At 36.3% G+C, this 21,515-nt stretch overlaps 1 protein-coding gene across 4 annotated transcripts in view; it reads right to left on the minus strand.

The window, feature by feature from the left end:
* The window catches only part of RELCH (RAB11 binding and LisH domain, coiled-coil and HEAT repeat containing), a 75,843-nt gene that overhangs the window by 47,425 nt on the left and 6,903 nt on the right, over window positions 1-21,515 (minus strand). For all 4 annotated transcript variants that reach the window (XM_050970683.1, XM_030228872.2, XM_030228867.2 and 1 more), the window contains exons 2-8: window positions 12,041-12,130; window positions 4,054-4,125; window positions 3,889-3,944; window positions 3,666-3,779; window positions 1,682-1,885; window positions 1,501-1,592; window positions 194-502 (exon numbers count right to left, since the gene is read on the minus strand). In XM_050970683.1, coding sequence (XP_050826640.1) covers window positions 194-502; window positions 1,501-1,592; window positions 1,682-1,885; window positions 3,666-3,779; window positions 3,889-3,944; window positions 4,054-4,125; window positions 12,041-12,130 — 937 coding nt within the window. The remainder of the gene's footprint in view (window positions 1-193; window positions 503-1,500; window positions 1,593-1,681; window positions 1,886-3,665; window positions 3,780-3,888; window positions 3,945-4,053; window positions 4,126-12,040; window positions 12,131-21,515) is intronic.

Below are 21,515 nucleotides of genomic sequence, written 5' to 3' on the forward strand. Positions count from 1 at the left end.
CATACGTACTCCTTCCTAAAGAGATCAGGAACAATATAAAAATATCAGCACTGTACCCTAGAGGTATGTTAAGTCTTTTATTTGCCTTCAAAACACAATCTATTCATTTGGCAGAAGTTCACTGCTAGAAAATTATCTACGCACTTTACAAGAATTTTTAATAATACCATGCAGTTTGCAACTTATCACTAACCTATTGGGTTTATCAAAGTGGACTGCAGCTTTAGATGATGGAGGACATGAGGACAGTTTCTCTGTCTCTTTAGAGGGCACAGAATTTAGCATATCATCTTTAGAAGTCCTTGAATCCACTTCAGCTGATAAAGCAAGGCTTGTTTCCTCAATGTTTCCATGTTTACTGTCATTCTCAGAGCTCTTGATATCCAAGTACCGTCCATTGTCCTCTGAGACTGTGAGAGGCACTTGTTTTAAAGAAGGATGGGGAGCTACACCATAAACAGTTGACACAGTAAAGTTTTCATTCTTGAGAAGATCTATTTCACTGAAAAAGCAAAATATGAAATATTTTTGTAGCTTTCATGTAAATGCTGTTCAAATCACACCACTGCAGCACAGAAATAAAGACAACATACTGAAGAGCTCAACATACTCTTAAATTAATGTATGTTTAAGAATTCCTCTAACAGAAATAACTTTCATCACACAAACTGTTCAAATAAGCACTAGTTTCATTGAGCATTTTAGCAAATAATTAGTAGCAGGAAAAATGTTGCAATCTGAGTGAATCAATGAAACAAGTGAGTAACAACAGTTTTATCTCCTTCTGGCTGAAATCTGAGCACTAAGACACAAACTGTCATAAACCAGAAGATTATCTAGAATGCAAAACATAAAATACTAGAGTGGTGAATTAATATGTACTATCCTATCTGGCTTTGAAATGGTAACTATGCAAGTCAATAAAGCCATTTAATGCACTTATGCACACAGTGCATTAGTACACCTCTTACGAGGAATGATATCTTATGGCTTACAGAATTATATGTATGAAACTTTAAAATATTTTCAAGTCAAAACTTTAAAGTATCTTTTTTTTTTCCTTTCTGCTGTTAAAGATACCGTCATGTTTACTAGTCTTGCTCTTCAGAAAGAAAAACTGTTGACATCAGATGTTAAAACAAGCATCTTTCTGACAGTGTTTGCAAGCTGTACACACTAAGGAGTGACATACAGCTAATTTAAAACAACCTATGTAAAACAGATCAGAAGCGACTGCTTTCAAAGAAATAAAGAAGTTACATTGAAAGAACAAAATTGGTTACAAAATTAAATTGTATAGGTAATACAGGGAAATAGTCAGTTTGAAGTCTCTTCCTTTTTCTAAATCAAATACTATGTATTGAAAAGGAAAGACTGCCCTGCCCTGAAGAATTCCCAGTAATTTCCTGTACCTAAGTTATGGTTCCATATATGTGTTAGAAAAACCTTGAAAAGTTATCCAACATTTATCAAGAGTCAAGTAGGTTGATAAGAACATACCTTTCAAGTCTTTGGATTTGTTCCATCAAAGACCATTTCTCACTGTTTAACACACTAATTTGATCTTCTAATTTTTGCACTATTAAACATTGCTAAACACAAGACAGAAACAGAAGAGTTTAGTACAATAAAGTTAAGCAGTACATCAAACAGCTGTAACATTTCTTCTGTACAGTCTTACTTCTATTGACTGTGGTGCTGTTTCAAACACAGGGACGGTCCCAAGTATAGGAGTGTCAGCCTCTAACTCATCATCTTCTACACCAACTGATGCATCCACCACATCTTTTGCAGCAACATGATGGTTTCCAAAGTCACGGTAGAGTTGTAACAGGTCAGGAGGTTTTGGAATATTCAATCCTACATCATCCCAAAGTTCAAAATCCTTCAAAAGAATAAAAGAAACTAAAGCATACAATATACTGCCTTTTATTTTGTTTTCTCATCCTCATTTGACCACAGGTGATGCATTAGCAAAATAATCACATCAAGATTGAATTGTAGTAAATCAGATAGAAGCTTAACTCAGCAAGAAATAATGGCAGAGGAAGGATCCACTTTGTGAACCAAAGCAGTTTGACCATAAAGGCAGCTCTAGGTAACTAGAAAGAGAACTTTTCCAACCACTTTCTTTTTTGCTAAGACATGAACACTTTTTAGAATCAGAAATAATATTGCTCAAATTCTAGCAGAAGCCAATAGAATTGATACAAGGCAGGAATATTGGCTTTGTTCCCATTTCACTCACAAATGCAGGTGTAATTTCCCTAGGGAAGACAGGCACAGTATCCCAGAATCATTTAGGCTGGACAAGACCTCTGAGATCAAGTCCAGCCTTTGACTGATCATCACCCTGTAAACAAGACCAGAGCACTAAGGAGCACTAAGCGCAATGTCCAGTCATTTCTTGAACATGTCCAAGGACAGTGACTCCACCACCTCTCTGGGTAGTCTGTTCCAATGTTTAACATCTCCATGAAGAATTTCCTCCTGATGTCTAATATAGATTAAATATATTAATATATTTTTTCCTCTGTAGAAGACTGATACAATACTTTGTAGAAGACTGATACAATACTTCTACAGCTCTGTAGAAGACTGATACAATACTTTGAAGAAAGATTATTTTCTCAAAGAATTATGTGAATAAAGTAGAGAAAATGTGCCTACTCTACATTAATTGCAGTATGTTTATATTTACTTTTTAGAATGAATAATTTCCCTCTTTTTTGCTAGTTGTCTCACAACACAAAACATTCTCAGTTGAGAGCATGTTCATCTTTTCTTTTGGGGGGCTGTATTCTCACAAGTATTTGGATGTTAAGTGCAAATATTCAGTGGAGGTGGAAGATTCGGAAATTCCATTTAACAACATATTTGCTTCACAGATTAGGATTTGAAATGTGGGAAAAATAGAGAAGGACCAGTTTCAGATAAAACTGGATGAAATTCTGTATTTAATTCTTCTGGTAATATTCCCATTTTCTGATGAATAGATATTGGGTGTTAATATTACTGGGTGTTTTGTCTACCCAGAAACAGTAATGTAATTAAAACCTTCCAAACATTCTTCCCAAGATATTCTCCCCATCAACTGTAAGCCAACAGAGATATAAAACTGATCATAGCAAAAATGCACCAAAGCACAGCTATGTTGGGAAAGAGCCAGGAAAACACCTTATTACCAAGAGCTTATTCAATACTGTACTCAATGCCACAGGTGATTAGGTACTCTCTCACATACACACATTCCCAAAAGACAACCAATGAGTAAATTGTATATTCTGCACAAGTCAACTGAGTAGGATCTAAGGAAAATATTATATTTGAGATCCATATCCGCGAGTTCAACTGAATGTGTGTCACACCAGAATACAAGGAAATATCTCACAGTATTTCACTTCTTCTTTTGCTTCCTTTAAAGAATGCAAGCACTCTGTCTCCTTCCGACAAATTTTGGGAAACTACTGCTCAAACTGCTGTGTTTTCAAACCATGGTTTCTATATGAAAATGCTAACTAACATATTTAACCTTTAGAGTACTCATGTATATGAAATAAACTGCATGCACAGGAAAAATCACTTAAGTTCACTTGAGTTCATGACAAGACCAGAATATGGAAAGCAGGTGTGCAAAAAACCTCAAACCCACAAGGAAATGTTACCTGATCATGATTTTCATCTGAAAATGTTATTGATGTAAGCTTGTAACTATTCTTCAATAAAAATTCATTAACTAGGAAGTTTAGAGCTCTTTTCTCAAGAGGTCTGATTGGCTCCTGGAAAAAAAAAAGAAAACAGACTAGATTTTGGTTTATCTTCCTTCCAACTATCAAAACATATTCATACTAAAATCCATGCAAAGTTCATTTATCACCAGCCACCTACCTGAATTTCAGGACTTGATTTATAATTTTTTCGTTCCTGCAAAGGAACTTCATTTTCTGGGGAGGAAAAAAGAAGTAACTAAATTTTACTCTCTCACAGAGGATAAGCTCAGCTACTTCTACATTGTTTAAAGTAAAGTCTTAAGAAAAGGTTTATGTACACCACCTGCAGCCTGAGTCAGGTTGGCTCGAAGGGCCTGTATGGTCTCCTTGGCTTTCCGTAGTTCAAACTCCAGGACTGGACAGGGATTTGGATTAAACACACACAGGCATCCAACCAAGGCAAGGGAAACAAAAATAAAATATAAAAAGCAAGGATGGGTGTGAAAAAAAAGATACCGTTTGTATTAAACGTAAAGCATGCAATCTTTATGGAACTTATGAACACATGCAGCAGAGTTGGTCTGAAAGCAAACTGGTGAACATTTTCCATAGTTTCACTGGCCTTAGCTTAGCTAAGTCAAAATTTCAAGCTGTCTGACAAGGACTCGCTGTAAGATTTTGGGAAAATATTTGGGAACTGATGCTGTCAAATGTTTTGGTTTTTTGGGAGCAAGAGGAGTATGTGGGCAATAAGAACACAGCTCTAAATGAAACAAGTATGTTGTGGCAGCAGAGGAAGCTGTCTCCATGTAGCAAAGCTTAAACCAAGGATTGAATGTACAGTCCCACTGACACCACAGACTTCTTTTGGAAAATAAAACCATACACCAAAATTTTAGTAGTTTAAATTGGAGATCCTGAAATGTACTTTAATCTTGCTAAAAAAAAAAAAAAGTAATTTTAAATTCTATTTAAAAATAGTGGAGTTTTAGCAATGTCCTACACTTGATTAGGATTTTGAATTCAGGTCACTGAATTCAAAGGAAAAGAGATGTACAAGACCAAAAACACCCAAAAAATGCAGCTCTGCTGCAGTACTTATAAAATAACTTGAAAGGAAAAAATTCTTTGCACCATTATTCTTGAAAGTTTACATCAATTTTTCAAAGACCTAGAGTCAGCTTTAAATTCAAAAATACTTAATTTTAGTTCTCCACTCTCTCTTAATTCATCTTTCCACTTCCCTAGTCACTCTTATTTGTTTCTCATGTTCCAATGTTTCCTCCAAAAAGGGCCAGTGGTGATTAGTGTGCACTGGGATTCCATGTGTTTTGATGCTGAGGTCGTATGTATATGGTGGCCACAAATTTTAACCCCCTGGACCTTTGCAAAAGATATATAGCAAATGTTCTTTTAACAGTCATTTATATGTGAACATTTAAGGAAACCTATTTAAGAGATGACCAGATAAATATATGCATTTCACTAATTCTCAGATTAATCTAATCACACTGAAATATACAGTTACCAGCAGGAAGGACTCTTAACTAGGAGAGATGAGCACAGAACACCTACCACACTGAAGTGTTAGATTACCTATTTAGAATAGTGTAATATCTACTTTATTCCCAAACAAAAGGAAAAATGTTGTAGTGACTTTTAACAAGAAAGTTTCAATGAGATCTTTAATCACTGCCTGGAAACAATTCACCATGGCATTTTAAAATATTTACACAGAACACAATGCACAGCAGAAAAACTGAATTGGCCCTTGCTGGTAAAAAAATGTTACTGAAGGCTGCAAATAAAACCAGTTCCTCTTTTGAGCATCTGTAACTAAGACTCGTGGTAATTAGCACTCATGGAAAAAAGATTCACTCAGTTTGCAGTTCTGCATAAAAACTGAAGGAGTTACTACAGTACACCACATTTGCTACATGAAAGTAACTTGTTTGATGCACAGAATTTTACTGCAGCAATACAAAAGCGCAACTGAGGATACAATGAATAAAATATGTAAAATCTCTCTAGTATTCAGCAATGCTGATCTGCAAATACTTCTGTGCAACAAAGTTAGAAAATGCTCTCATCATAAAGTAAGCACCTAATTTTAGCACTTCCTTGCATTTGAGTTACTTATTCACAGTAGTAAGAATCTAATTTGTTACTTTTTGAAAATTTTAAAGAACTCAAATTAAGTAATTTTTCTTATGGAAGTAACTACGTGTTAACATTTTACTCTTGTAAAATATTTTCAAAGACCAGAACAGTTGCAGATCAGGAGTGCCCTGAACTAGAATGATATAAATAATAAAAAAAGTTAGAAAAACAATGCAAACTATAAAAACTCAGGAATCCAATTAAGGAAAATAGGAATAGACATGTCTGAAGGCATAGAAAGCCAAAAAACTGTCAGACAAACCCATGTCAGACGGCAAGAACTGATTTTTAGTGAACTGTGATGATGCCGACAATTCTTAGAAATCATTAGGACTTAACCCATTCAACCTTAAAAGTAGATTACTCTGCTGCATGTTTCTGTTACACAGTAGAAGATTCTAGACATAGTATATTTGAGAAGCTGTCACTTGGAAGCATGTCAAAACAGCCACATAATCCCACCACAACACAGCATTGTTACAGTTGCACCTCATCTAATCTTACTAATAGCACCATGATAATTGCCATCATACAAACCTTGATGCTTTCAAGTCACTCACAAATGTAGCTTTTATTTGAAGAAGTTTATAGGTGTTTATACAATTATACATGTAAATAGCTATAACATTAACTTCAGTCAAATGTTAAACTGTGATTAAAAGCTCTTTAAGTTATACTGAAATGTGTTCTTCTCCCAAAACATGTAATGACTTTTAATTCAACATGTCTACCAATGAAATCAACATTAGTAATCCCTACTTGTTGATTCTATAGCATTCTCTTACATAAAAAGTCAACCTTTGAACCCCTTCATTTGTAACCATTATGAACTACTGACTTTTAATATAAACGACCTGACACCTCTCCCCCTCTCCCGTTACAAAGCTGAAGCTACCCCTTCAGAAGCACTGACAAAGCCAAGTTAAAGTTTAGCTTCACGCTTGACTAGGCTGATAACACACACAACTCCCAGCAACTGGTGAAGGAGCTGACACTCCTTAAGAATAATGCATAAAAGTTTTGCAGCAGACAGCCTAAGAAAGCAAAGAATCAGATATGCCTCTGTACCAGGAAAGCAAAGAACAGAAATTTAGAGGCTTGAGGTTGGGTAATCTTCCTACAACGAAAGGGCATTTCTGAACAATTTAGTTTGCCTTAGGGGAGAAAACTATCCAAATTTCAACAGCTCTTTTAAACGGCTATTTTGTTATTTAAAGTTGCTAATCACTACAGCTACTATCCTGAAAAAACTTAACAAAGCCTAACTTAAAATGGGTGAAGCTTCAAGCAAGCAATGATGCATTGGACCAAGGTTTTCAGATCAGCAATTTTTAAATGTTTCAGTTTTTATGCAGCTAATCTAATACACCTTAAAAGAGAAGTGCATATCAGGAATGAGTAGCTTGTCTGATGAGCTTCGAAATGTCAAAATTAAGCTTCCTCAAGGGTCTTATTCTATTGACTCACATTTGTTAATGACTTCATAAGTTACTGGATCATAGACACCTACAAAGAACCTACAAAGAGCCACCTGCAATTGGGATTGAACTAGTTGAGATCTACATGAACAGCAGTCTTGTTGAGCCAAGGCCAAAAAGTTGAGGACATAAACAGCACTTCGAAAATCATCCAGCATTTGTGCTGTGTAAGCAGTAGTAATTCCAATTATATTACAATTTTATAATCTACATTTAGAATACCTTGTCAGATTTTTGCATACTTCACTATGAAGTACCCAGTACGTCAGATAATGGTAGAAGGGGTACTTTTGTGTTGTGAAACCACTATACGGCATTTGGGCATTTTCTTTTAAACACAGTTTTCCTTTGAAGTATCAAGGCCCCTGTGCTCACCCAGCTTTCCTCACTTTCATACTGTTACAAGCTCTGTTGTTCCACAACTGCCATTTGGAGTCCTTTCTCCTTGCCACGTAAATGCAGAGCTCCAGATGTCCTAAATCATGTATGACATCCTATTAAATTTGATGAATCTGTACATACATTGTGAATCAATCAGAAGAAATTTAAATTCTCTGACAATAGCCAGCACTGAAGCTGCTGTCCCAAACAGACTTCAAGACCTGAGGTTTCCCAACTCCCACTTTCCTGATGGAAGTATTAAGAAAAAAAGCAGCCTTGAAATGTGAAACACTTCAGCACCTTACACAAATAGCCCTAAATCAGAAAGCTGTACTTCAGCACAAGATATGACTACCACAGTACAAAAATAAAGAGTAGCAGGAGGGTTCATGAGCAAGTAACAGAGAACTTGTCACTCTAATAGTGGGAGGCCAACACTTGACTCAGAGGCCTCATTAATGCTTTGAAGTTAATGAGACAGGACCACCTACAGAGAAGACCTGAACTAGAGACGACTTGTCTTCAGCTTCAACCCCTGGGGACCTTCAACCTGGAAGGAAATTTAAGAGGCTTACAGCTCCTTCACAGGCTTAAGACAGGCAATGGGAAGACAAAACCAGATCTGCTTTCAGGATGAACAAAGTACACACACAATGTTAGCAAGTGATTGTTGTACCACAGATGACTTTTGTGCTGTTTTTAAAGTTTGTTTCATTTTTTAAAAGATTTTCTTCTGATTTTGGTGTGCACAATTTAATAGTGCCTACTAAAAAAACACAAAAAAGAGCTCTGTAAAAAGCAGAAACCGTGAACCTGAGTCTAGATAAATTAAATTCTCAATAATAAGTGTTTTTTGAACTGGTCCCTTCCTTTCAAATCTTATTCTTCTAATCAGAGACACACAGACTAGCTAGAGATCAATGCAAATACAGGGGAATCTGAGAATACATATGATTGAAATGGAGTTTGATTATAAGAATTAATTTTATCATCTTTGCAAACACAGCATGTGTTTTGAAAACTATTAAGATTCTCAAAAATTATTAGATTCTCATCTTTTGAGTTGATGTCAAAGGCAGGTTGACAATAATAAACATTTTGAATTATGCAAAGTAAGGGGTTTAGACCATGGCAAATTTAAGATACGGCAGAAGATTCAGTTCCTTAGACTGAATGTCAGGCAACCTATTTTAAACAAACCTTGTGGGTATTCAAGTTAGGTGCGCCCTTACTACACAGGAAGAAAGCAGGTTTTCCATTCTCTAGCTGCTATCTGGAAGTGATGAGTATTTGGAGGAGGTCTGCTACCCCTAACAAACCCTTCAGTACTTGGTCTATCCCAGGAGCAATTATTTCAAGTACTTAATACATGACTTTGCATTCAAAAGTTACCAGTCTCAGAGAACAAGTTGTTTCCATTTAGTAAATTGCAAGCTGTAGAGATGCATTTTGGTTTGTTTCATCTCTTAGTGGTTTACAACTGTATTATCCAAATTGTTACATAACTCTCATTTTCATTAAGATCAGGTAGATAAAGAAGAAAATTGATGTTTTCTAAATTGCAGTTAGTTTTGTCATACTTCTCCACATCCTGACTGGCTTCTAGGACTTGCATCTTTTCAGTCAAACAGGTGATAATATTATAGAAGGGACTCACTTAGATTCCTTCCAGCAGATTTCCCAAGTGAAAAGCTCTTTTCAGCAACTCTTCAAAACATCTTGGCTTCTACGCCAAATTTTGGTTCTAATCCCAGATGGAATGAAGTGGGCTAATGGCTTTTAAGTACTGAAATCAATTTCAAACAAATTATTTCCAAGAATTTTTGGGCTGTTCAAACAAAACAAACCAAAAAAAGGCAGCTATGGCTACCACTACTCATAATGGGCAAATGGAATACGGTGGATTTAAATGATGATATATGCATACATTTTTTGATTTGGGGCTTTCTAATATAGCCAAAATACAAAAGTATTTGTACAGTTTTCAATTCCTTCTAACTTGGAACCAGTTTAGCAGTCTCATTTAGTGACTGATGTGCATTTATGTCCTATCTTTCATTTGATATGACAGGGAACTGATATGGAAGTCATGTGTTCTGTCCAAACAGTAAAAAACAAAGATAGGAGCATGAGAAAGGCAAATGCCTCTCGAAGAGAAACAATTCAAACCTCATATTCAGAACTATCAGAAGAAAAATATGACTATTAGATCATGGCCCCAAACTTTCACAACAGATTACAATTTTAATCTCCTAAACATCAAAGCACTTAACAGAAAAGAAAGAATTTTAGAAGAAATAAGCAAGATGGACTTCCAGTTAGGTTTTAAAGTGCATTTGCAGCTAAGAACACCTTCAAAAGCAGAAGTTATAAGCCAGAGTTTGTTTAAAGAAGGAACTGGATTTGCAAAATTTCTGAAACCTCTGTTGACATAATTTTTTAATGTGCAAAATAAATACTTATCAGTTTTTGAATCTGCTTGAGAAGATAGCTTTAAATATGATTGAGGCAAAATATTTTAAGCAATTATGACTGAACCAGAATTTTAAGCACAAACAAAATATTTTTGACAACTTCCAGTCTTTAAAAACATCCAGAAATAATATTTAATCTTACTTCATTCAAGTACTTATGTTACTTTTTAAGAATTCCTTGAAAAACATCTCTAAAGGAACACAGAACTCCAAATATCCTGACATACAATTTCCTCATCAATTACATATGACAGCAGTCAATCACTATGTAGCAATTATCAAAAATATTGATCAATTTTACTATTTAGTTAAACTTAACACTTAATTTTAGGCTATATTCATTTCATACTGGAAGTAACCAATATTTCATCACTTATGTTTTGTCAGAAGATTACTGGTTCTACTGGATGTCAATTCTGACTGGTCTATATTTCTATAAGCATCTCTAATCCAATTCTGAGGACAGCTCCAAGCAAGAATCAAACCAGCTCTCTCAGTAACACCACTGCCAAGAAATACTGACTAGAATCAGGAAAAATCTACTACAATAATGAAAATAAATAAAATATTGGGATTTTGCATGTTTCTTCCTTGCATTCCAGGACACAATTCACTAAGGCTTGGGCTCCTTAAACACAATTTGTTTAGAAGATTAGTTTTCTATTTAGAACTATTGCCTCCTTAAAAAGAACTATGTATATTGAAAAAGAGAGTAGCTAAACAGTAATAAGAATCCACAAGTTTGCATACAAACTGAAGAACAGTAAGTTCCTATATTACTAGACCAGAACACCAAAATACCTGGATTTGCTTTGTGTTTGTGAATTTAATCCAGTCCTTTAACTTAGCAACACTGGCAGGGTAAGAAGAGTAAGATTTTCCCACCATTTCAGTTTGACCCAGAGATGAAATTTCAGAATGAAGATCCTTTACAGAACTATGTTTTGTCAGCCTTTTCATTGCTTGGTGGTTCAGAGTAGAGACAATAGGGTGGAAGAAAGACATGGCAGCTTGCATACCCCTCAGGTTTCATAAAACTTAACCACTTGAGCAGAAGTCACAGCGTGGACAGCTTCCATGAGCTCAGGATATTGAAAACCACTAACTGACAAGGAGTAAACTGAGCTCTGTAGCCATTTCTAGAGAGATTTTATGGGTTTCTCTGTGGAAGCTGTGAATAAATATAAGAACTTGGAAAAAAACATGGACAGAGAAACATGGCTCACATGCAAAAGCAGCTAGTAAAATAATTTCTAACATAAGAGAAGGTCCTGCCAAAGGCTCAGACTGAAAGGTGAAAACCCCAATCTTATACAAAGAATCAAATAGGAGAGAAAAGCACTACAATGAAGATTTGTAGCAAAGATTTATGAAACTGAGAAAATCCTAAATTTGCTCTGGGTTTGGAAGTGCTTATTTAATCTTGATGAAAACTATATTTAAGAGATGACTTGCAGCAGATCTTTATGTCAGAAAGCTCTAACCCACATAGTAGTAACAGACCACAGTGTAGAGTAATTTAGTGAATGTTTCAGCTTAACAATAGTACTCAGTAGGCAATACCTACTGAGGATACAGTTCTATTGCCGAAAGCTGGGCACAATTTTCAAGTATCCTGTGTGTTTCTGCACTGGTGATATCTGGAATCATACACAAGCACACCTGCCTGAATATTTACGGAAATTACAGCAGAAGTGTCCAACATCAAGCAACTAGTTAAAGCACCTCAGTGAAGTCTTGTAATCTCCAGAAATGTTCATTTAAATATACTTATGCTAGAAACAAGTTAAACAGTAAAATTAACATTCTGATTCCTAAAAACATATAGAACACTTACCTGCTACTCTTTCATCCGTTTCTCTATTGCCATCATCAGAGTATCTTGCAAAATCTAAAGAATCAAGAGTACTGATACTTCCAGCACGATCTTAAGGGGTAGGAGAAAAAAAAACAAAATCAGAAAGAATCCTGAAGAGCTGCTGTCTTTTTTAGAGAAAGTCACAGAGAAAGTCAAAACAGCATCTCATTTCAGAAACTATAAATTGGAGGCTACATGTTCTGCAAAACTCAAGTTGTATTGCATTTTCTGAAGGTCTGTAAGTAGAGAGTACATCAGTAAACTTGAACCAAAAATGCCGCACTACAGCAAGTTCACTGAACAGACTATAAGATATTTTTGCTCTCCCTAAAAGATGGCGTTTCTAGCCTGTTCACAGCAGATGAGGAGCAGTGCATTGTAGCACTTCCCCTTTTCCACAAGGGCCAAGGACTTTGGCTTGGACACCCAGGTGAGAATGTAAAGAAACCAAACTGTTGTGTGACAAGTTTCAAGCAGTTCCCTTTTAACAGAAACCTGTGACTGCCTCACTCTACTTCCTTTTCCCATGTTTAGTATTTTAAGGACCAAATAATTATTACATATCTCCTGATCTAGCTTTTAACTTCAGTACATACCCACTTAATTAACGTTTTTTATGGAACACAGTATCTAACGAAAGCAAAGGAAGCACAGTTCACGCTATTGCAGGTAAAACATTCACACTCTATAATTAAATTCTGAATTTTAAAAAGAAAAAACAATTAAAGAAATTCAGTAACCAGCATAAGGTTTGGATCTGATCCTGACAATTTTCATCTCATGGGAATGGCAAAGAAAAAACCATCAACCAAAATACCATTTTGATAAGTCTGTTGAAGCACATATTCAACCTTTTTATTACAAAAATGCAGAAATTACTTGGCAACAGAACTTAAAATAAATTGAACAGGTTCTTAGCACAATTGAACACGCAGAAATTATATTAAGTACCTTAGTATCTTTCCCCTCCTTTTGAAATTAATTTCTATGAAGCACTTAAAAAATAATTTAAATTACATTAGAACTGTTGGCACATTAACAAAGAACGAACTCCACAGAGCTGTCAAAAAACCTTTTATCTGTCAGTGGAAATAGAAGCCATTTCATCACTTGTCAGTCAAACTCTGTCATGACTAACATCATTAAGTATTTAACCTCTCCTCCCATTCTTCATTATGTAAAAAAATAAAAAACAAAACAAAACAAAAAACTATTAATGACTTTCTTTGTATATTTGTGTTTAATTTTACTGTAAGGTCTTGTGACATCCTCTCTATATACAGATGAGCATCACACTCAAATATTTAAGAACACATGAATTAAGACTGAATAAAGCATTTACACTTAAAAGCTACAGAAGTACTGAAGTTACCAACTCTAGCTGAGTTCCACAACATCAAGACTTGCCTGAAAACCTTAACCTGTCTTCTTCATGGACATAAAGTATATCACAGTATAAAGTTTATATGTACCAAAGGGGTTTTTCCTGTTACAATGCTTTCTTATCCAAACAATGAAATAAGCTGTTGCTCCTCAGTGAGTCTCTACTCAGTCATTGGTTTTAAACCTCCTTGCTCATATGCAACTTCCAGTCATTTTTTTCAGACCTTAGTCTGATTTAGTAATTCTCTGTAGGCTGTTCTATATAGCTTAGCAACACAGTACAAACTCTTCTTTTTACAGCATCTTTGGAAAATGGACTGCTGTGAAACTAAACCAGTGGGAATCACATTTGAAGAGATTAAGTTCAAAAGTAAACATGAATTCATGCAGTATGAGAGTTTTTAGAATTGACTTTTCAAAACACCCAACACCTTGATGAGTAGATATTGCTCCAACTTATTTCATTGAGAGCTACAAGATAAATTTTTGAAAGCAAATTCAAGACAACATTTAAATGGAGATCTCAATGAAAAGCTGATGTTGAAGAGAAGTAACCAAGTCTCACATACAGCAATGCAATGGCAAATGCAGAAATAAAACTGTTTCCCCCCACAGTCTTGCCATGTTCACAGATCAATTTTCTAACTGAACTGTGAACAGAAGCAAAGTAACATCAGAGAAACAATGCTCAAATTTCAACTTAAGTCAACCACATCACAATTACTGAAGCATCCAAAACCATAAGAAACACAACTTTTTCTTTATATGACTAGTGGTGCACTTCAGAGCCAAGGTTCTCCCCTGAGAACTGATAAACCCATGCATAAAACACAAACTTATCTGCCAAAGCCAAAAACTTCTTGGAAAAAATCCAAACCACCAAAACACAGATGCCTATAAAAAAAGCAGAGGGTAATCGCAATCTTTGTCAGGATTTAGACAACAGAAGCTGTTTAAGACCACACCAGCAGCTGTGAATCCAACAACACTCAATATCACTCAGCTCTACAAACTTAATGGGTCCTACAGGAACAAGCAGCACCAAGGGGGTTTGCGAGTTCAACACCCAGAAGCTGCCTTAAGCACCACCCCTGCATGCACAGCAGCAATTTACATGGTTGAAACTTGTACGTTCACCATTTTGACTTTGCTTTATCATTACCATGTTCATAATAAAAGCAAATATTGGACTTCCTTTCCATTGAGGCCCACACTGGGAAGATGCACAAACAGCTTGATTCAGATTGATGAAACCAAGGAAGATCTGCTAAGGAACCCCAGCCCTCAAGGGTTTCCTGATACCACTCTTTCACTCTGCCAGTAATGCTGATCCTCCATCCATTACAAAAGTCCACACCCCTAACCCAAGATGTGCCATTATCAGTACTGTCAGGGTACATAGGCACTGCTGAACAGTGCCCACAGTGCAGAGCAGCAGGCCTGTGCCATCACCTCACCTGCTAAAATGTCACCATGGGGAAACTGCATCTGCGGCCTTGCTACTCACCACTGTCTCTGTAGGCAGGCATCAGCAGAGGTTTAACTCCTAAAACTAACGCCATTGTCTACAAAAGAATGGAATAACATCTTATAACCTTGTATTTTACACTTCCATAAAGGATGTAGCTGCTCTGCAAAGGATCAAGAGGGTGTAAAAGGTACCTCCCTGCTGGCAGCACAACAGCCTCATTTGTTAGGAAAATGGGCAGGGCTTTTAGAAGGAAAGGAATTAAAGAAAAGGGCTGTGCACAGCTCACCTGAGGAATGTGAAATAGCATTTGTCTGAAGTACAAACAGCTGTACTCCAGGACACTGAGTGGAAGCATTTCCACTGCAGCATTCAGAAAAGAGAACTATTTTCTGAACTGAAAGTGAAAAAGAAAAAAACCCACAATTTTTTAGCAGAAAACACACTCAATTTTAAAATAAAAATAAAAATTTGAGTCTCAAGTGATTTGACAAAGAATATCAAAGCAACTTCTTGTGGAGAAACCACTGAAAAGGACAAGTACACTTTGGCTGAAATCTGCTTCTTTCCCAGAAAGAAACCCAATCTGCCACAGCAGCGGGAACCCATTTTGTTGTCTTGATATGTGCATTCTTATCAACAGTCTCCAGTGCATGGATTTTAGCTTCTTTCTCTGAATTAAAACACTTTATAATTAGCAATTCCCTTTTGCTAAAAGCTTTCCTAGTGAATACTGGCAAAATAATTGCTGTCAGCTTCATGTTTCAGAAATGGTAAAAGCAAAGTAACAAGAACAATTTTGACAAGCAGGTATAAACAACTGCAGAACAGGGATCACCTCAATATGGAACAAGAAAGTGCATAGAGAAGCAGTGAAATAGGCTTAGGGTTTTCATAATTCATACTAGTGAAATGCCAGGAGACATATCGGGATAACAAAGAAGAGCCTGTGCACATTCTTGTCTCTTATCTTCACCACTGGAAAAGGATGAGCAAAATCAGAATGTCAACATTAATATACTCAAAGATAAGAAGATTTTCAATCCCTTTAAAAATGCAACACGTTTAATTTCATTTGTGAAGTGAAAAATTTGGTTCAATATCACATTTTGCTTATTAATTTATACAGTCTTTAAAAATATTGCTTCATTCCAGAGGAAAGGAATTTTAATTCTTTTCTTATTCCCAGAACTGGCACCAAATTACATGCAGACTTCTGCTGACAGCTTCTGTTTCCATGGCATATATTCAGCTCTCCCTGAAAGTTGAGCATAACTACCGAAGTAGGAAAATGTAAGGGAATCTCAAAATGATACATCCCCCTCCACTGACATACATAATATGAAAAAGGTTATGTTTCATTCACTCTGATGATAAAAGGAGATTATTTTTACCAGTTTACCTAAAGGACACCAAGAATGATCATATAAGCCATATTTTCATGTTAGGCATATTGTCACAGTACGTGCATTAAGTAAAAATAAGTTGCAATCTTCTACAAAATCTCATTAAATAATCTTTACATGTTCATGACACTGTAAATCAGCTAAAAGCATAGAAAAATTAAGTGGCATTACTTATTGATAGGAGGCATGAGAAAAATATTTTAAAAATTAATAGTTTAGAAGCAATTTGAATTTAATTTGCAAATATCCAAATTTATTTTAAAAATTACTAGTTGATAAAGCAGCCCAGCTGTCACGTTTCCTCTAAGATCACAGGAAATCATATCATCATGTACTAACAATTAATCAAATGGAACATATGAAGACCCAGAAATCCACAATTTTTCCTTGAAATTCAAAGAGAGGAAACGATACTATGCTTGTACATGACAGATTCACTCAGCTAACTAGCTGTTCACTTGTACTGAAAGATGTCTGTAATCCTGAAACCAGACTATTGCCATATTTTAAACTGCTGAGTGAAATTGCTGGCTAACCACATTTTACACCAATTGGCAAAATAACTGCCTACTGGAAGTAGGGTTTTGGTAAGCATACAAATGGAACTAAAAGCGAATCCTTCCCAGGCAGGATCAGAGCACCTTCCCACTGGATATTGCATTGCATTACAACAAATGTGTTGTACTAGGACAACACATTTCCCAGTTTAAGCCAGGCTTTACATGAACTATAGGGGTCTATGGAGGATGAAACAGCTGTAGGCAGATAGCTCACACATATACACAGAGATACAACCTTTTTGAGATAGTAAAGGTCTGGATATTAACTTATATCTACAATGCTATCAGGGCCATCAGGTGAACTCCAACCTCCACACTCACACATCACTATTTGGAGAAGCAAAACCAAACATGACTTTGCATTGATAAAAACCTGAAAACCAAGAAAAGAACACACTGAATGTTCTATCCAATTGGTTAATACAATTGTATTTGTCAATTACTGTACTATTATCAAACAGGAACATACAGCATACCAAAGGAAAAAACTGTTAAGAACATTGTTCATGCTATTGGATACTATGCAGATTTATATCACAAACTCTGAATATACATCCAAGCACAGCTCTGCCTCCAGCAGCACAGAATTTTTAAATTTTTATTTCATTTAGTTGTCTTCTTTTTTTTTTTTACTTTAGACAAAGTTAAAGTGTTTTAACGTTAGTGTTCAAATTATCATACAAGCAACTTAATCCACCAGTAGTTACTTTATTTGATAATAACACACTTTTTCACTAAATTAAATTTTCACTACATTGGATTTCCCTAGGGACAAACATTAAACAAGGCCTGCCAGTTCAGTGTCAGGTACAACCCTACTTAGAAGCCATCTCAGGTTAATGCCTTCTAGCTTATCCTGAATAAAACCAGACGTTGAAAGTTACATAAGCGAATGACTGAGGCTATCAAAAATTATTCTTTAGCATCATCATCCTGATAGATACTTATAGGCAAGAAAAAACCCAATATGACTCCAGAATACAACTCTCTGCAACAACAGAAATAAGTTGCACTCCATTCTTGAACTGGGCACTGAAAATCTGTTTTTCAGAACAAAATTATTAAAATAGGGAATTCCTAAGGTTTGATTTTATTATGAATTAAAACCCAAACCAAAACAGAATAATTCAACCAACAAATGCTACACTTAACACACAGCAGCAAATTAGAATCCAAAAATTATGAACTATCATACAAAGAAAGTAGTTGGGGATTACAAATGTCAGAAAAGCATGCAATTACAGCTGCATGCGGAAAAAATCCCAACTAACTCTGAGATACTCTTTCAGATCTCTGAAAAGTGAGAAGCTATAAAAGCCCCTACTGCAATGTTTTTCAACCAACAAGCCACAGATTGCTACTAAGACAAGCTCTGAAAAAAACCATATAGCTCCATGTAACTTTAGAAAACACACAAGCTTTTCCTGATGAGCTGTGCTATTCCTATGAGTTAAGCTGTCCCTCCTCCCACTATACATAAACCCCTTCTTGCATAGAGAAACCTCTCCATCTAAAAGGAAATTATGTCATGAAGAGATCAAAGCCAAAACTTTAAGGTGTTTGTAAATCAAAGGTCAGAAAAAAAATTTCATTGACATCAGCAAAGGACAACAGTACTCATATTTTATAGTGTATAGCTTATCCTTACTTTTAGGGCACCCAAACTAATTTTTAAATGCAAAGATACAGGCAAACTAGCAAGTATTCTGATAACAGATCCCAACTGAGAAGCTTCTATGAAAATTACTCAGGTCTGACACTTTTTCCCTTTCTTCTGTGCTACAGATATAATAAGAGAACTATTGAAATTCAGACCTAAGGGAATGCAGATGTATAAATATCCATTTTAGGTTTATTCCTGCTGGCAGTAAAGAAGTCTGAAAGTGAGGTATTTTACCTACCTTGAACATTCCAGACCTAGAGTAAACTAGTCAGTAGGGTCATGCAGCAGATGGCCTGCTCTTTTCCAGAGCTACTGGTCTGAAAAAGCATGTCCTTGAATAACTTGTATTTTCAGCTACCCTGCGCAATATCACAGGCACAAAATAGCAGAAGCCAAGGAAACAGGGAATGGAGGTTAATTGGGAAAAATAAATTTCCTCTTGTACTTCTTTGCACATGCTATAGCCCCATATTAGTACTGAACCACATACATGTGTATGCGAAAAAACCGAATTGTGAGAGAGCGGGCATGTGTGATAGAAGACGTGGGATAATGTGAAAACCTCAAGAGTTTTAATGAAGTCCTTTCTACATCAAATAAAACAATCAGGCATCATTAACTCTTTAATAAGTGATCATCAATGAACAGTTTGCATTTATGATTACCTTTTATAGCAACTGAGATAGCTATGTGGTGCAATGCATACGAATAAATGAATTGAACTATTTAATTCCCCATAAATAAAACTGCAAATTTATTTTAACTGTACCACATTTCATAAGACATCTCTGGAGCAATATTTTTGAAGAATTTTAAAAGTCTTCTGCATTTAAAATTTCTCTTATGTTTCAACTTGTTCCAAGCTTACTGATGCTGGATCTTTCAGCAAAGCAAATCTGATCCATTGCAGCAGACATGTGATCTAGCATACAACCTTTACAGTAGAAACAGACTTACACAACAATTTTTTAAACCAACTTGAACTTGTAGAGTAAATTTTACCAGATCAACACATTCCACATTGCTATGGCAACTTGGGGATGGAACAAAAAGCCTTTAATTAATTCATCGCATCAGGCACTAAACTGCAAGCACCTGACCTACCAACCTTGCTTTGCAACAAGTGCCTCTTTCACTCTCTCCCAGATGCTCTTAATCAATGAGACCTGCAGAATTTTCCAAATTTGTATGTTCTGAAGACTTCAGAACATGAAATGAAATGAAAACTTAGTTAATTAAAGCTACCAGAATAAAATTAACTTCCAAGCTGTCAGAACAATCTACTTACCAATTATCAAGAAGAGACATTCAATATTAGTCCATGATGGGGAATCCAAACCAGATTGAAAACAGATGATTAATACACCTTCCTACTTCACATTTATAGCGAGTTATAAAAATTCATAGGAAGCACATGAGGGTAAACCCCTAAAGCTGGTTAGAGAAAACTAACTTATGCTTGCTGGCCAAGAAAAGAAAAAAACCCCAAACAAACCAACAAAATCCCACCAGCCAACCAACCACAAAAAAAACCCCAACCACAAGATTCATAAAACAAACACTTTGCAAACACATTACAACAAAAAAGTATCTCTCTCACTCCCGTGACAGGCACACTGCAGAAGCTCATCAGAAAGATGAAATTACAAGTAGAAGATATGTAAGATTGTGCACACTAGCACAGAAATAACACACTCACAGAACTGGGTTACGATAGAGATGCACCTGGGCTGATCTCCTGGAGAGCCATACCAGAACCAGGCTGCTTTTGGAGAGAGGCTTATTGCATAGACACTCTCAGGCAGCATTCAAATTCCATGAGTCAGAAAGAATTAAGCCAGCCCTGCACAAAGCATTTGGTTGCTGCTGCAGTGAACACTGAGGTGGAGAGGGGTGTGCCCTTAGGAAAAGCATCAAACCCAGCCTGACCCCCTAAACATGTGCAAGGAGTCGCTCAAGCTGCAGTGCTCTTGAGCAAGCAGAACTTCCCAAAACAGAACAGCCAAGGGCCAAGCATAGCATGGAGGTACTCCCTCCAGCTCATGACCCCAGCTGGCTTTAGCAGAAAACAGAAAGCTTCCCCAGCACCAAATTAACTCCATATGCTTGATGCTGCAGTACTGCATTGTCCAAAATGCATCCATTAACTTGCACCACAATGAGTTTTCCATTTGTAGTAGTAACCCAGCTTTCTGTTAAAGACCAACATCAAGCCAAATTGTCTCAATTTAGTCCTTAAATGGCTGCCCTTGCTGAAGGACTACTTAAAGTGTATAGATAACGTCTATCTTTATTCTCAAGCACTGTATTGCCTCCGTTTTTTCATATTTAAATTTCAGTTAAGTTCTCATTTGCCAACTTCCTACATTTATCTTAGGACAGTAGTAAATTTTCCAGTTAAAACTTGTGTCCATGTGGTTTCTAGAGAATTAAAAAAAAACCAAAAAACTAGCAACTGGAGACCAAAGCATTTCTCCTATAAGAAAAGGCTGAGACAGAGGAAGCTGTTCAGTGTGGAGAGAGAAGGCTCAGGAGGAGTCTCACGATGTGTATAAATAATTGAAGGCAGGGCATAAAGAGAACAGAGCCAGGCTCTTCTCAGTGGCGACCTGTGACAGACAACAGACAGTGGGCACAAACTGAAACTCAGGAGGTTCCTTTGGAACATCAGGAAACAGTTCTACTGTAAGGGTGACCGAGCACTGGAACAGATTACCCAGAGAGGTGAGGGAGTCTCTGTGCCCAGAGATACTTAGAAGGCCATCTGGTCATGATCCTGGGAAACCAGCTGTAGGCCACAGTAGTTCTGCTTGAGCAGGAGGTTAACCAGATGATCACCAGAGGTCCTTTCCAACCTTAGCCATGCTGTGATTCTGAGATTATTCTTGCCATGGTTTCTCTTCCTCCAAAAGTTTTTTTTCAAATGACAAAACAGCTCATAGCTTTTTTTTCTCCTCTAACATCAAACAAGATG

This window comes from Serinus canaria, chromosome 2 (assembly GCF_022539315.1).
Source record: "Serinus canaria isolate serCan28SL12 chromosome 2, serCan2020, whole genome shotgun sequence".
Lineage (NCBI taxonomy): Eukaryota > Metazoa > Chordata > Aves > Passeriformes > Fringillidae > Serinus > Serinus canaria.